Source organism: Chelonoidis abingdonii, chromosome 2, assembly GCF_003597395.2.
Source record: "Chelonoidis abingdonii isolate Lonesome George chromosome 2, CheloAbing_2.0, whole genome shotgun sequence".
NCBI lineage: Eukaryota > Metazoa > Chordata > Testudines > Testudinidae > Chelonoidis > Chelonoidis abingdonii.
The window spans coordinates 88,622,224-88,637,324 of NC_133770.1; the positions used below are offsets into that span (position 1 = coordinate 88,622,224).

The 15,101-nt window shown below is 40.8% G+C and overlaps 1 protein-coding gene across 1 annotated transcript in view; it reads left to right on the forward strand.

Moving 5' to 3' along the window:
* Positions 1 to 14,887, forward strand: part of CRTAP (cartilage associated protein) — a 39,031-nt gene extending 24,144 nt beyond the window's left edge. Inside the window, exon 7 of the mRNA XM_032798789.2 lies at positions 11,978 to 14,887. Coding sequence (XP_032654680.1) covers positions 11,978 to 12,037 — 60 coding nt within the window. The 3' untranslated portion in view covers positions 12,038 to 14,887. The remainder of the gene's footprint in view (positions 1 to 11,977) is intronic.
* The last annotated feature ends 214 nt before the right edge of the window (positions 14,888 to 15,101 follow it).

A 15,101-nucleotide genomic window follows, 5' to 3' on the forward strand; every position in this document is an offset into this window, starting at 1 on the left:
TGAAGGGATCATATGGAAAAGATAAAACAGCATTTCTGCTTGTCAGGGGGAGGGTTATGTTTTCTCCCAAGCCCTCCAGTCACCAGTTATCCCCCTACACAGATTCTGGGTACAGAGGCTACCCTTGTAGATGACCCTTGAAGAGAGATGGTGCAGTACAGGTGACTGAACCCACCTTCCATGCCAGGAGGAGTTGATTTGCATGTGGGGAGTCCCCGCTGTGCACAGGTCTCTGGGAGGATCCACACCAAAGAGTTTGTTTGCAAACAGTCTGTTTTTAAAGAAACTGTCTGGTCGGGACACATCCAAGGCCTGTGGTGCTCCGTGTCTTGCCCACCTGATTAAGGATGGCTGGGATGGGAGTGAGGAAGTCCTAACAAAAGAGAACTTGGAAACAAGAAGGCTTGGAAAATTCAAAAACTTTACAGGGATGTGTTGCAGGGAAATATATTAAAAATTGAGCCGGGGGAGAGAACCTTCCTTTTGCTCTTGTCCATCTGTTTGAACTGCAAGTGTCTTATGACATGGACCATATCTCTGTGAAGTGTACTGGACCAAGCTTGCTGTCTTTATAGTGAGCTTTAAGCCACCAACCCTAAACTGTAACCTCAGAAGAAAACCACTTTATCAGTCCTTGAGTGGATGATTCCCAGCCAAAAGGATTAATAGGGTGTGGGTCTCTTCCTAGATGGATGGTGCTCTTTCTCTGAAATCATTTAACTCTTTATTTAGATTCCATAGTGCTCTCCTGTCCAAAACAAAAAGCATATCTTTTTAAATCCTAGTAGTAAAGCAAGTGCAAACATGTTTCATTCAACAATATAGTACAATAGTTAGAGGCCTGAATATGCACTAATAATTTTTGCATATGTCACTACAAGAAATACTGCCTCATTCTTATTACTTTTTTAAGGCTTTTCCACAAGGAAATTAAAACCTCTGTTTCAAATATTTTATGTACGTGGAGTGACAGAAAATATTAACACCAACTTGGCACAAAGTACTTTCTTTTCTTTAAAAAAAGATTACTTATTATGTATCATTATTGAGTTTTCCACAATACAGATACAAATACATTATGCAGTGTTGTCATTCCTGAACAGAGATTCCTAAAGAGCAGTGTTGGCCCTTGAAATACTGTGTATCTTGATTTATGTTCAGACATGTAATGAATATCCTGTGCAGGAGGGATCCTTAGAGGACAAAGTAAATCTAAACCCTAATATTCAAATTACACAGCTTTAAAATAGCAGAGTGAAAAGTTACTTTATGTTGTCATTACAGCACATTACCCTTTTGCTGGAGTAATCTGGTGTAGCTCTGACTCTAATGGAACTATACTAATTTACAACTGCTGAGGATCTGACCCATAATTATGTGTTTTGTTGGAAGTGGGGGGTTTAGGGATATTTTTACTTGGCCATCGTAAATTGTGCAACATCCACAAGTATTTGGCTGAGATGATCGTATAATATGTCTTTTTTTCATACCAGATCAGTAGAGGGAAAAATTGTTGGCGGATTTGACTTTTTTTTGTCCCACTCTTTCTACTTGTATAGAAAAATAAGCAAAATGATTGAGGTTCAAATACAAACTTCCTTTATGTGTGGTGCAAAGGAGAGCGATTGCAAATGCTGATTGAATGTGGCTGCTGCTTGCAGGAGAGATGGCACAGCATTGGTCAAATTATTATTTGCAAATGATAATCTCAGTTTAACCAAAACAAATTTCTGTTTGTAAATTGTTAGCAGACAGACTTTGAGTTTTATAAGCTTATTTGTTATTTCTAGTTGTTCAAAAGTTTGTGCAGACTAATGTGTTGTTTAAATGCCACCTGTTCGCTTTGACTATGTACTAGTCACTGTTAACTGGTGTGTAGTTGGTCATGGAAGTCATATAGTATTGTTTCTACTCCCTGTTTGGGTGACAACTTTTTAAAAAGAAGAATAGCAATTACTTGTTTGTTTACAAATACATATGAAGAGCAGTTTTTCTCCAGGTATTTGTACAAAAAGACCCTTGTGAATGTTTGTAAATAGTGACTAGAATAAGCATGAACATGGTCTAATTGATTAAGATTTTGGAATTTGAATCAGTGTTTGCAAGCAATGTTCTTGCAGTATTCAGCCAGAGATATAATGTACTGGGATAGGCAACCTATGGCACGCATGCCAAAGGCGCCACGCAAGCTGATTTTCAGTGGCACTCTCACTGCCCAGGTCCTGGCCACCGGTCCGGGGAGCTCTGCATTTTAATTTAAAATTAAATGAAACTTTTAAAACATTTTAAAAACCTTGTTTACATACAACAATAATTTAGTTGTATATTATAGACATAAAAAGAGCCCTTCTGAAAATGTTAAAATGTATTACTGGCACGCGAAACCTTAATTTAGAGTATATAAATGAAGACTCGGTGCATCACTTCTGAAAGGTTGCCAACCCCTGTAAAGTACCATGCTAGTCCCTCCACCTGTGTAATGTGGGGGGAGTGTTACAAAGACTGCTTTCAGTGCAAAAAAAGAAAGGGGTAGGGGGATGCTTACAGAACTATCCCAATGTAAAATCCTAGTGGAGACAAGAAACAGATTGCTTTTATGGTGATGTAGCTAATCAAGCTAGTTAACCCTATACCCCCTGCCCTGGATTGACCTTGTCTCCACTAGGATTTTGCATCAAGAAAGGCTACGTTGTTACATCAGGAAAGCTGTGTGGCTTGCTCCGTTAAGAAACGTGCTGGGGATTTTTTTGTTGATTATTTTTGTATATGTTTTGTTTCAGTGGAAGCTATTACTGATCAAAGCAGAACTAATTTGTTGTCAGTGCTCTGTAAGCCATATCCAAGGGAGTGTCCCTGAACTAGGGATGTGAAAGGTTAACCAGTAAGCATTTGGCTTACTGGTAACTGGACCTTAACCGTTAACCCCCGCAGCTGACTGCACGAAGTCAGCTAAATGGTGGGACCCCAGCTACGGCGGGCCAGCAGGACCCCACCTGTGCTGGGCTGGACCAGGAGGGCTGGAGCGGCTTCGGCTGCACCCCAGTGGGGGCACCTGTAATTGGAGCACCTGTAGTCAATCAAGGCCCTGTCAGGAACCTAAAACAAAAACTCTGCTTCAGGCAGACAGGATGGTGCGAGGAAGAAGAGAGGGCTAGAGTTGGGAGGTGTGTTGCTGAGAATTGAAAGACCAGAGAACTGGAGGAAGGGTAACCACAGCATCAAGGACGGAGGGTAACTGTACCCAAGGAGGAAGAGGGTAAGAAACCCACAGGGGTTGAGAGGGGCGGAGGCTCAGAGTAAGGAGCAAACCCAGACCCCTTCCCTGCTTCCCTCCCCTACAACTTTCCCAGGCCACTAGCGGCCCTTGGTGCCGCAAGAGCGGGGGCAAGGGGTGGCATCCTAGCCTCACCTCACCCGCCAAGAAAAGCATGGGAACTACCATACCAACATCGGCCATTTTGCCACATCATAGTAATGCATTATTTTAATATTCTGTGATACTGCTGTGCAACCAAACATGCTTCATGATAGTCTATATGAAATTCCTGTACAAAATACTGTCAATGATCTGTATGGAAAGCATGGGTTATTACAGAAAAGTTGTTTTCCCCACAGTCTTTCCAGTCTACAATAAGAAATGTTAAAGCAGATTATGTTTAGAGGCAGTGACATAAAAGGGTGACTAATATTTGCCATGCAGAAGCTAGTGTTCATTTTTGGCAGCCAAAGGAAAAGCATCTGCCCTGTGTGCCCAATGGGCTTGCAGGAGGGTGGAGGTGATGGGGGATAAGAGTTCTAATGGTCGCTATTACAATGTTTAGGTGCACTGTGCTGGCCAAGGAAAAGATAGTGCTGGACCATCAGCCCCAAATGGACTGAGACAGCCATATTAGCAGTTTTTTTTCTCTATCCTGTTCATTTTAATAGCTGGCTGTTTCTCCTAAAAGATTGTATTTTATTTCTTTCTCTCCTTGTGTTGTATGTGTAATGTATTGGAAATGGACAGCAATGACACATGCACATGAGGTAAAACTTCAAACCCAGTGTGTTACCCTATCCGTTGCAGATTCTGGGTTTTAACCCACAAAAGCTTATGCTCAAATAAATTTGTTAGTCTCTAAGGCCTGGTCTACATTACGAGTTTATGTCAAATTTAGCAGCATTAAAGCAAAGTAACCCTGCACCCATCCACACAACGAAGCCATTTTTGTTGACATAAAGGGCTCTTAAAATCGATTTCTGTACTCCTCCCCAACAAGGGGAGTAGCGCTGAAATTGACATTGCCATTTCAAATTAGGGTTAGTGTTGCCGCAATTCGACGCTGTTGGCCTCTGGGAGCTATCCCACAGTGCACCACTGTGACCGCTCTGGACAGCAATCTGAACTCGGATGCACTGGCCAGGTAGACAGGAAAAGCCCCGCGAACTTTTGAATTTTATTTCCTGTTTGCCCGGCGTGGAGAACTCAGCAGCATTCATCAGCACAGGTGACCATGCAGACCCAGAATCAAAAAAGAGCTCCAGCATGGACCGTACGGGAGATACTGAATCTGATCTCTGTATGAGGAGATGAATCTGTTCTATTAGAACTCTTCCAAAAGATGAAATGCCAAAACATTTGAAAAAATCTTCAAGGCCATGATGGACAGAGGGACTTAACACAGTGCTGCGTGAAACTTAAGGAGCTGAGACAAACGTACCAGAAAGCCATAGAATCAAATGGATGCTCACGGAGGGAGGGGCGGCTGACGACTGTAGCTATCCCACAGTTCCTGCACTCTCTGAAAACCATTTGAATTCTGGGTTGAGCTCCCAATGCCTGAAGGGTCAAAAACATTGTTGTGGGTGATTCAGAGTATATGTCGTCAGCCTCCCTCCCCCCCACCCACTTGAAAGCAAAAGGAAAAAAAATCGTTTCTCACCTTTTTTCACTGTCACCGTATGTCTACTGGATACTGCTGGCAGCCGCGGTGCTGCAGCGCTACACAGCAGTATCTCCTTGCCTTGCCTTGTGGATGGTAGACAGTGCAGTATGACTGGTATCCATCATTGTCGTCCCATGGGTGCTCCTGGCTGGCTTTGGTGAGGTCGGTCAGGGGTGCCTGGACAAAAATGGGAATGACTCCAGGTCATTCTCTTCTTTAAGTTTTGTGTAATGGAGATTCAGTCCTGCCTGGAATATCATACCATCTGGAGGCTTCTGCCTCAGGCTGCTCTCCCAGCTGGCAGCGCTGCCTGGTCGCACCTACCCCAGCCTACCCCTTACTACCAGGGCTCACAATCAGATACTTAGACCTCTACATTTTGCTGCAAATAAAAAAAATTAAGCTGCCATTTAGAACTGTCCCCCAACATACATATCCTGGGGCATTTTGTATTTTACCAGTGTCAACCAAAGGCCCACACACAAATGAAGATTCAGTCCTGCCTGTGCTTCTGTCCTAGTGCTCCCATTTTCAGCTATAGGCTGAGCAAGTGCAGAATGGTGGTTCACTCTACTTTGCTGTAAGCCAACCGCCCTCCCCTCCCCTCTTTGATCTCTGCTTGCAGAGGCAGTAAAGTCAGTGTTGTTTCTTATTCATGCATTCTTTATTACTTCATCACATAAATGGGGGGATAACTGCCATGGTAGCCCAGAAGGCGTGGGGGAGGAGGGAAGCAACGGGTGGGGTTGTTGTAGGGGCACCCACTAGAATGGCATGCAGATCATCATTTCTGTGGCATGTCTGGGGCTCTGACCCGGAGCGGCCGTTTGCCTCTCTGGTTCTTTAGTAGGCTTGCCTGATATTCTAGGCAGGACTGACTCTTCATTAGACAAAACTTAAAGAAGAGAATGACCTTGGGAGTCATTCCCATTTTGGTCCAGAAGCCCCCAACCAACCTCACCGAGGCCGGCCAGGAGCACCCATGACAGCAGCAGATGGTACAGTATCACTGGTAACCATCTTTGTCAACTTGAAAAGCAGCAGACAGTACAGTAGGGCTGGTAACCCTCTTTGCTAACTTGCAAAGGCAAGGGGATGCTGCTGTGTAGCGCTCCAGTACCGCGTCTGTCAGCAGCATCCAGTAGACATACAGTGACAGTGAAAAAAGGCTGAACAGGCTCCATGGTTGCCATGCTATGGCGTCTGCCTGGGCAATCCAGGGAAAAGGGCGCGAAATGATTGTCTGCCGTTGCTTTCACGGAGGGAGGATTGACTGACAACATTTGCCCATAACCACCCGCAGCAAATTTTTGGCCCCGTCAGGCATTGGGATCTCAACCCAGAATTCCAATGGGTGGGGGAGACTGTGGGAACTATGGGATAGCCCTGGGATAGCTACCCACAGTGCAACGCTCTGAAAGTTGACGCTAGCCTCGGTACATGGATGGACACCACCAAATTAATGTGCTTAGTGTGGCCGCATGCCGGTTGCCAAAAATGGAAGTCTGTAAATTCGGAGTAATCCCGTAGTGTAGACATACCCTAAGGTGCCACAAGTACTCCTTGTTCTTTTTGCTTCTACAGACTAACACGGCTACCACTCTGAAACCAAAGGGATCTGTATTTTTTTTATTTTTATTTGTTTTAAACACTGGCTACACTTGTAACTGCTTGTCATGCCATTAAGTCTCATCAAATTGGATTAGATTGTGCAGAGACACTAAGCAATGAGGTTTGTTTAAAATCCAACTAGTCAAATTTCCCATTTTGAGAATTTCATGGGCAACTTGTCCTTTTGGTACTGTCAAGATATGTGTTGTGGCCCCAATATTTCCTCAGTCTTTTATTCTGCCATTTAGCAGTTGATTAGCATCCAACTACTCAAATTTCCCATTTTGAGAATTTCATGGGCAACTTGTCTTTTTGGTACTGTCAAGATATGTGTTGTGGCCCCAATATTTCCTCAGTTCTTTTATTCTACCATTTAGCAGTTGATTAGCAATCTGGATAGCATGTTTGTTGATTTAAGCACCATATTTGTGTAACCCACATTAATACCATGTGACTTTGTCTTCACTACAAAGTGGGTAGACTACAGACAGAGGTTTATGATTTCCTATTGCCTCTGCATCAGTGGGCTTAATCCTTTTAGCTGAATCACTAGAGACTCACAGACAACCTGACTAGGGGTGTCATTACATTTATTGTCTTACTATTATTATTTATTTTCTATTAGTATCCAGAAGGCATAGAGAGCATTGGGAATTGAGAGCATCCAGCATCTTGCTGGAGGTATTAAATATTTTGCTGCATCCAGCCCATTGGACTCCAGGCCAGTAGGAAGCTATTAGAGTTCTGTTGACAAGCAACTTTCTTAGGAATTAACATCTGTGAAGTATTTGCTGACCTCAGTAATTTAAAATGCGTTTTTATTTCAGCTCTGCATTCCCAACAAAGGGATGATGCCCTGTCATGAGGGTGCTAATGGGACAAGGATAGTGATCTGTCTATTCATAGCTTTAACACGACAATCTAATTAAATCTTCTGACATACCATTGTAGCCTAGATAGCCTTTTAAAGTGGATGCCATCTACAGACCATAATATGCACAAAATATAAATGTTTTACATTATGTGGGTGGGGCAGGCAAAGAATTTAGGTACAGCTTTTAGTCTTCTTCAAACATAATCTAGAGTTGCTGCTTTCTCAAAAGAAAAATTAAACCAGTCTTCTGTTGCATTGCAGCAGATTTTTCTGGGTATTTATTTTTTACGTGTTGGGCCAAATCTTGTTCTCCATTCCATCCCTTTAACTCTGTTAGAGCCTATGGATTTGCATTAGCATAATGGGGGGATAAAATGTCTCTCTTTTTTCCCCTTGGATATTCAGAGTCTGTGAAAAGAAACTTTAGATAATTTGGGATTTTAGTCAACCTTATTTCATCCCTTTTTTCAGGTTTAAGTAATACTCATTTTTACATGAGATTGGCAGACTTTCAAGTACAAAGGAAAACTTTGTTTGGGCCATCAGTGTCTTTGGAGTGTACTGTTGTCATAAACAGATAAGTAAGAGTTAATAGCACAGAAGTACTTTATATCTTTTTTGATTGTAAAGGGTTAACAAGTTCAGTAAGCCTGGCTGTCACCTGACCAGAGGACCAATCAGGGGACAGGATACTTTCAAATCTTGTGGGAGGGAAGTTGTTGTGTGCTGTTATTTTGATGTTGCCTCTTCTGAGTTCTGAGAGTGATCAGATGGGAACCAAGGTTTCTCTCCAATCCTCCAACAGTCCTAATAAGTCAGAATAGGCTAAGGTACTTGTAGATAAGCGCGAGCTTTAGCTATGTGTGTTCTTTAATTGCAAATGTCATTGGTCTGAAAAGTTCAATGGATTGCGAAGGGGCAAATTTGTATTGTGCCGAAAAGGATTTTAATTGACTCTATACACAGGCTGGAGGGATCCCAGTGGTCAATTGCTGAAAAACCCGTAACAATAACATCTTAAATTTCAAAGATAATTTTACTGTTTTTTCCTTCTTAATGAAAAGCTTTTCCTGTTAAGAACCTGAATTGTTTTTATGCTGATGAACCCCTCGACTGGGTCTGACCACCAGGAATGGTGGGGAGAAAGGAGGGAAGGGGGAGAGAGAGGCTAATTTCTCTCTGTGTTAGATTACTTCTCTTCAGGGAGAGTCTGGGAGGGAGAGAGAAGGAGCGGGAAGGAATTTCTTCTCTCTTGGTGATTCAAGGAGTTGAATCAACAGAATCTTCCAGGGAACAGGAGGAAGCCTGGGAGGCAACAGGGGTGGAAAAGGTATTACTTTCCTTGTGTTAAGATCCAGAGGGTCTGGGTCTTGGGGTTCCCCGGGCAAGGTTTTGGGGGGACCAGAGTGTACCAGACACTGGAATTCCTGGTTGGTGGCAGCGCTACAGGTTCTAAACTGGTAAATAAGCTTACAGGAATTCATGCTGGTACCCCATCTTTTGGACGCTAGGGTTCAGGGTGGGGAATTATACCATGACAACTGTATTAATGGCAAGTGTGTGAGGAAAATTCTAGAAATGCAATACAATATATGTAGTCAGGATTTATTTCTCTGGGTAGCAAAGGCTGAGTCATTAAAATCATAGTAGTGAAGATCACTGTGTCTTCACTCTAAACTATGCTGTCATTGGAAATAATGCTGTCAGACTTTTATGTTCCCTCCCCGCCCAAAATAACCTACCTTTTAAAGGTTCCGTTTTTTTGCAGATTTACTGAAAAGATAAAAATTTCCTTTTGTCATCCTGTTTTAGCATTTTATTAAAATGTAATATTGAAGCATAGAAAAAGCATTCTGTTAGATCAGGGACACCCCTAGAGCATGATTTTCAGAAGTGCTGAATACCCAAAATCCCAATCAAAGTCAATGGGAGCTGCAGGAAATCAGCCCCTCAAGATAGCCTCTAAATTTGGGTACCTATACTTGAAAATTTGGACCGTAACTTCTCTGTGCCTCAGTTTCCATATCTAGGATGATAATACTCACCCCACAAGGGTGTTGTGGGGCTTTATTCATTCACATTTATAAGGTATCTTGAGGTTCACAAATGGTAGGCTGTACAGAAGTGCAAATTATTATTTTTAATAAAGAATAACCAGTTCCTTGCTATGCAGAGATGTTTTTAATACCCTTTTCCATAACCCCAAACTGCTTGCCTACAGCAAGACAAATAGAGAATATAAAAGAACTGGTGATGTTTGTTTCTTGAACCTTTTTTGACTTGGATATTTATATGTTTCAAGTGAGCGAAATGCAAAATAAACAGTCATCCTTCAGAAGCCACTGAAACCACTTCACAGTTTGGTTAAACTCCAACAAAGCTGTAAGAAGGAACTGTGAATTTGGGAATGAGAGCAGCAGTTATTCCAGCCAGCTGTCATCCCACTGTTGGAGGTTTTTTTGTCCTTACTAATTTCATACTTCTGAAGAACCTGATATTTTTTTTTTTTAATCCTGGCCACAGGATTTATTGTTTATTTTTATTGCATTAAAAATAAACAGAGCCCCTCTCTGCTTTAAATTCCTTTCACTGACCTCAGAGGATATAATACCCTTTTCCCATCTGTACGGAAGATTGCAGCAAAATCCAGGCTCAGAAACTGCAGAAATAAACTTAGGTGTGCAGTATGCTCAATGAATAAATTCCCAGACAGAAACTTGGTTAAAATCTAGTTAAAGTTTTAAACTATTATTTTGTAGTACCATAATTTATCAAGATACTTCACAGAGAGAAGGAAAAACAGTCCATGCCCCAAACAGTTTACATGTGACAAACCAGAAAATGAACATAATGGACAAAGAATGGGAGTACAAAAAAGAGAGAGGAGAATTCAAATAAATGTGTTGCAAAAAAAGCTTATAAATTCTCATTTTTAAAAACTGACAACAAGGCACAGCTGATCAGAATTTTTCCAGTGCATTGTTTTTCTGTTGAAAAATGTCATTAATCAAAACCACCGTGTTCTACAGGAATGTGTAAATTTCAACAAAATTTCATTTTTGGGGGGAGAGGGTGGAAATCAAAACTAAATGTTTCAACCTGATCAGAACAAAGTGTTCGGATTTTTCATTTCAAAACAACATTTTGTTTAGAAAGTTATTTTATTTTTTGATTTTGTATTTAAAATTTTAAAAAGTTAAAATCAAATTGTGTTGATTGTCCCAAATTATATTTTTATTTATTTATTGGAAAATTCATTTTATGGGAAATTTTAACTTCTGATTAGGAATATTTTTTGTCCTAAAAAAGAAGTTGGAATTTCGCACCTAACAGAAATTCCAATTTTGGACCAGCTCTAGAATGAAGGTAGGTAAAGAGAAGAGTAAGTAATGCAGGAACAAAGGTCAGTGGTGGAAAACTAGGCCAGAGAAGTAGGGGCGGAGGAGCAGCATATGAAAATCCTTGATGCATCCGTCTTAATGTAATGGATATTTTAATGCAACCTTAAAGTACATTCTTCTGCATTTTTAATCCGAGTTTCCTTAGCTTGTGTCTGCATTGCTGCTGGGAGGATGCTTTCCAGTGCAGGTAGAGACAGACAGACTAGCTCCACTCAAGGAAGTGTGCTAAAAATAGCGGTCCAGCAGCAGCTTAGAGTAGCCATCTGAGTATAAACTCACCTGGACCCCTTGAATACCCACTCAGGAAGCTGGTCCAAACCGCCACCGTGCTACACTGCCTTCACAGCTATTTTTAGCATGCTAGCTTGAGCAGAGCTAGTGCCTGACTGTCAGCCTGTGCTGGGAAGCACCCTGTCAGCAGCTGTGTAGACGTATCCCAGGTGTGTTGAACTACAAAAAACTATGTATGAAAACTTGCTGTGAACTTAATATTCTCTTCTGATAAGGTCTATATTTTGCTGTAATTATAGGCCAAGTGTAAAAACAAGATATGTTAAATGAAAAACAAGACAGCACAGTATTCTAATCAATGATTTAGCATGGAAGGGTTTGTAACCTTTCTGAACCCAAGTGATTTGGTTGGCAGAGCTTCTAATTCCACTAGGCTTTTGAAATTTGTTATCTCTGCCAAGATCTGAGTTTTTTTCTAAAGTCCAAAGATTGATATAACTGTAAAATTAACTACCCATCTTTCCAAAAACTATTAAGCATATGCCTTACTTTAGTCATGTGAGTAGTTCTGTTGAAGTCAGTGGAATAACTCATTCTTAAAACTAAGTTTTATGGTTTAGTATTTTGCTCAATCAGGACCTTAATGAGTAAACTAATCTGGATGTGTCAGTGACTACTCAGGGTCCTGAGTTTGTAAAATCTGGCACTTAACTAGGGAGTCATTGCTGTAGCCATGTGCTCTACACTTAAATAGGCTATCTCATTACTTTTGAAAGCTTTGCACTATCTTGAGCAAACGAAAGTTGCTATATAAAATCAGTCTGTTCTTGACAACTTCAGCTACAATCTAGTTCTAGGATAAAATGTAAAACCTTTTCCATCCATTCCACTGTAAGTAATTAACATGTGTCTTGCTATCTTTTAATCTGTTTTAGGGTGAAGTTGTGGAATTCCTTGATGAACTCCTTGAAGTGGATGAAAACAGTGAATCCTGATGAACAAAAACAAGGCATAGTTTTTTAAAAAAATAAAGGCCCACTGTTGTGCCTTCATATCATCATTTGTAGCTCAGGTTAGAGATACTTCAAAGCTGTGCCTTTAACCTCAGTCAAATCTCATGATCTTTCCTGTCCAATCACTGCCACACTGCACTGATCTTTTCATGAGTGTGGTTTTTCACTGTATGCTCTCAAAGTTGAGCCATGTGGGGTATAATCTTGTTTGATTTCTTTAAAATAGTACTTTAAAAAAAGAAAGCTATTCGGATGCTGTCACTTGTCACTGAGACTCCTTCAGTCTGCTCAGCTAAATTGTAATAGCTTGGCTAAATTCTGAAGAAGTTTTGCCAGAATATGGACGAAGTAATTGAATAGGGCATACCAACTCTCCAGATTTTCTGAGGCATGTAATGGTATTTTGTATATGGATTTCCCATGAGGAGTAACAAACTTGCACTAAATTTCAGTGCATCAAAAGATGCTAATGCATCAAACAAACTGCCCCATAATTTAGATTGTAAACTTTTTGGGCAAAAGCTCTCCTTTTGTTCTTTCTATACAATCCCTAGTAGAGTGGGGTCCTGGTCCATACCAGGCATTCCCAGGCATTATGGTAATAATAAAAAAAAAACTGAAATGTGCTTTAACTGACTTAGCTAGTTAGAGAGACAAGGTTGATGAAGTAGTATTTTTATTTTATTTTAATAAAATATATTACTTCACTCACCTTGTCTGCAATATACTGGGACTCACAGGGCTACAACTACACTGACTTAACCAATGACCTTTTAAAAACTGCTCTGAGAAGTTCCTTCTGTCAGCAATTTTGATCTGTCTTGAAAATTGCACAAGGTTCAATGGCATGAAGCAGATCAGTCAGAATTAATGCAATAAGTAGTTAAATTTCTCTCTCTCAATTTTTGCTCCTTTAGGGCCCAATCCTGCATACCTCTTCTCTCACAAGTAGCTCTTGTCCATGTGAGTAGTAGTGTGAGTAAGAGCTAATCAGGTAAAAAGTTATGGTTTGTGTATTCTCTCATCTAGATAAGGATTTTCAGGCTCTTTAGTCTGATGGACAATCAGCATATTTTCATACCCAAAAGGAAGTAGAGATAAAACTATCTGTTTGAAGAACCATTTATGTTAATAAAGAGCAAACCTGAGATGTAATCATAATCTCTGTACCCATTGTTTAATGGTAGATGGGATGTGATCATGAAGAATACATCTATACCAACTTTTGACCATAGATGGAAGGACTATTTGGGACTATCTTTTTTCACTAGTGTATTTTTCTTGTTATTTTTGTATATTTTCCTTGTTATGTTATATGATCCTGCCCTATAAACAAGTATTTTGAAGACCATGAAAAATATTGTATTTAAAGATAATAGGTAAAATCCTGGCCCCATTGAAGTCAATGGCAAAAGTCCTATTGACTTCAGTGAAGCCAGGATATCAGGTCTGTCTTTAAGAGCTAGAACCTGCAAGTGCTTGAGATCTACTCACTTTAGTGGGAGGCAAGGGCATTCAGTCCCTTTCATGGCTGAGCCCTAACTCGGCTATGGAGTTCCAGTATGTGCAAGTAAATTTGGAGAAGCCCGGTCAGTAAAAATAACTTGAACCCTGCTATTTTGCCTACACATTTACCAGCTATACAGTAGCTCCAAGCTGTATCAGAGAAAAAGAAAGGAAATCCACAGTTTAGGTTGTCTTGCAATCCCTAGTCATACAAAAACAAAAAAACCCCAAACCCTTAAAATATAACCAAAGATGTACAGGGTCAGATTCTGTCTGCTGTTTCTCTTTCTTTTCTACCAGAACATTTAGTTTGCTGCAAGCTGGGGAGTGAATCCCCATACTAATCTGCTGCAGGCTAGTTGTCGTTTGGACCCTGCTGACCTGCATTAACAGTTAGTTAATGCACTTTGATGTAGTCTCATTTCAAAGAGGACCAGATCAAAGTGGATCAGCAGGGTCCACAGGAACAGTTAGTTCACAGCAGGCTGGCGTAGTAGATTCATACCCCAGTTGGATGCTAAATGTTCTTGTAAACAATCCCTTAATCTCAATTTAATCCATTGACGTCAATGGATTAAATTCTCTTTTGTGTTATACAGTTGTATATCCAGCATAATATCCCCATTAATTTCAGTGCAGCTACCACTGTAATGAGAGCAGAATTTGGCCCACGCTCTGCCTTGGTGCTTTAGCATATGTGGGATGTTGTTATGCTTCACAGCATTAGGGTTTATTTATTGTATATTTATGCATGAATTTAACTCTGCTTTTAAAATGTGTAGCAGTTTATTATAAACTAGTTTTCATTCCATACTAAAATATACCCCTCATCGTGGTAGATGAGTGCCTGTACCCTATTTTATCTCCTAGAGAATTTATGTATGCTTTGTACAAGAGCTCGAGGAGAGGCTGCTACTCTGGAGTTATCTCCTATCCCCTGGCTCTCAAAGATGTATGGAAGGACAGTTTCGAACCTCTCCTATCAGAAACTTGACATCCAAGGTTAAGTAATCTGCCCAAATGTCTTCTCCTCAATGAGATTCTCAGCCTCTCCTTCAGAAATCGCATGTGAGTGATATGGGGCTGTTCTGGGAAAGATACTTCCATCCATGTTGTCTTGTTCTTGTTAATTACGTTTTCAATTCTTCTGCCCCTCGTGTTGTGTCTTTTCGTAAACCTACGTTGTGAGGTCAGTGGAGCATGGACAGTCTTCCTGTTACTTGTTTGTATGGTGCCTGGCACAATGAGCCTTAATCTTTGAGTGGAGCCTGTAGGTGCTACTGTAATACAAAAATAAATAAATAAAGTGCCTTAAAGACCTCTTCAGGAATGGATGCTCACGATTCGACTTACTGGGACTGATTTTTCCAGTTTTACTTGCATCTAAGTGATCATTTTGGTCTTTTTCCCTTTAGCTTTCCCCACAAGTTGGACATATTTAGATAATATCTATGAGTAGGGCTACGATTATGTCATGGAATCCGTGACTTCCAGTGACTTCCGTGACATTTTCTGCCCCTGGGCTGGACTGCTGTCAGCT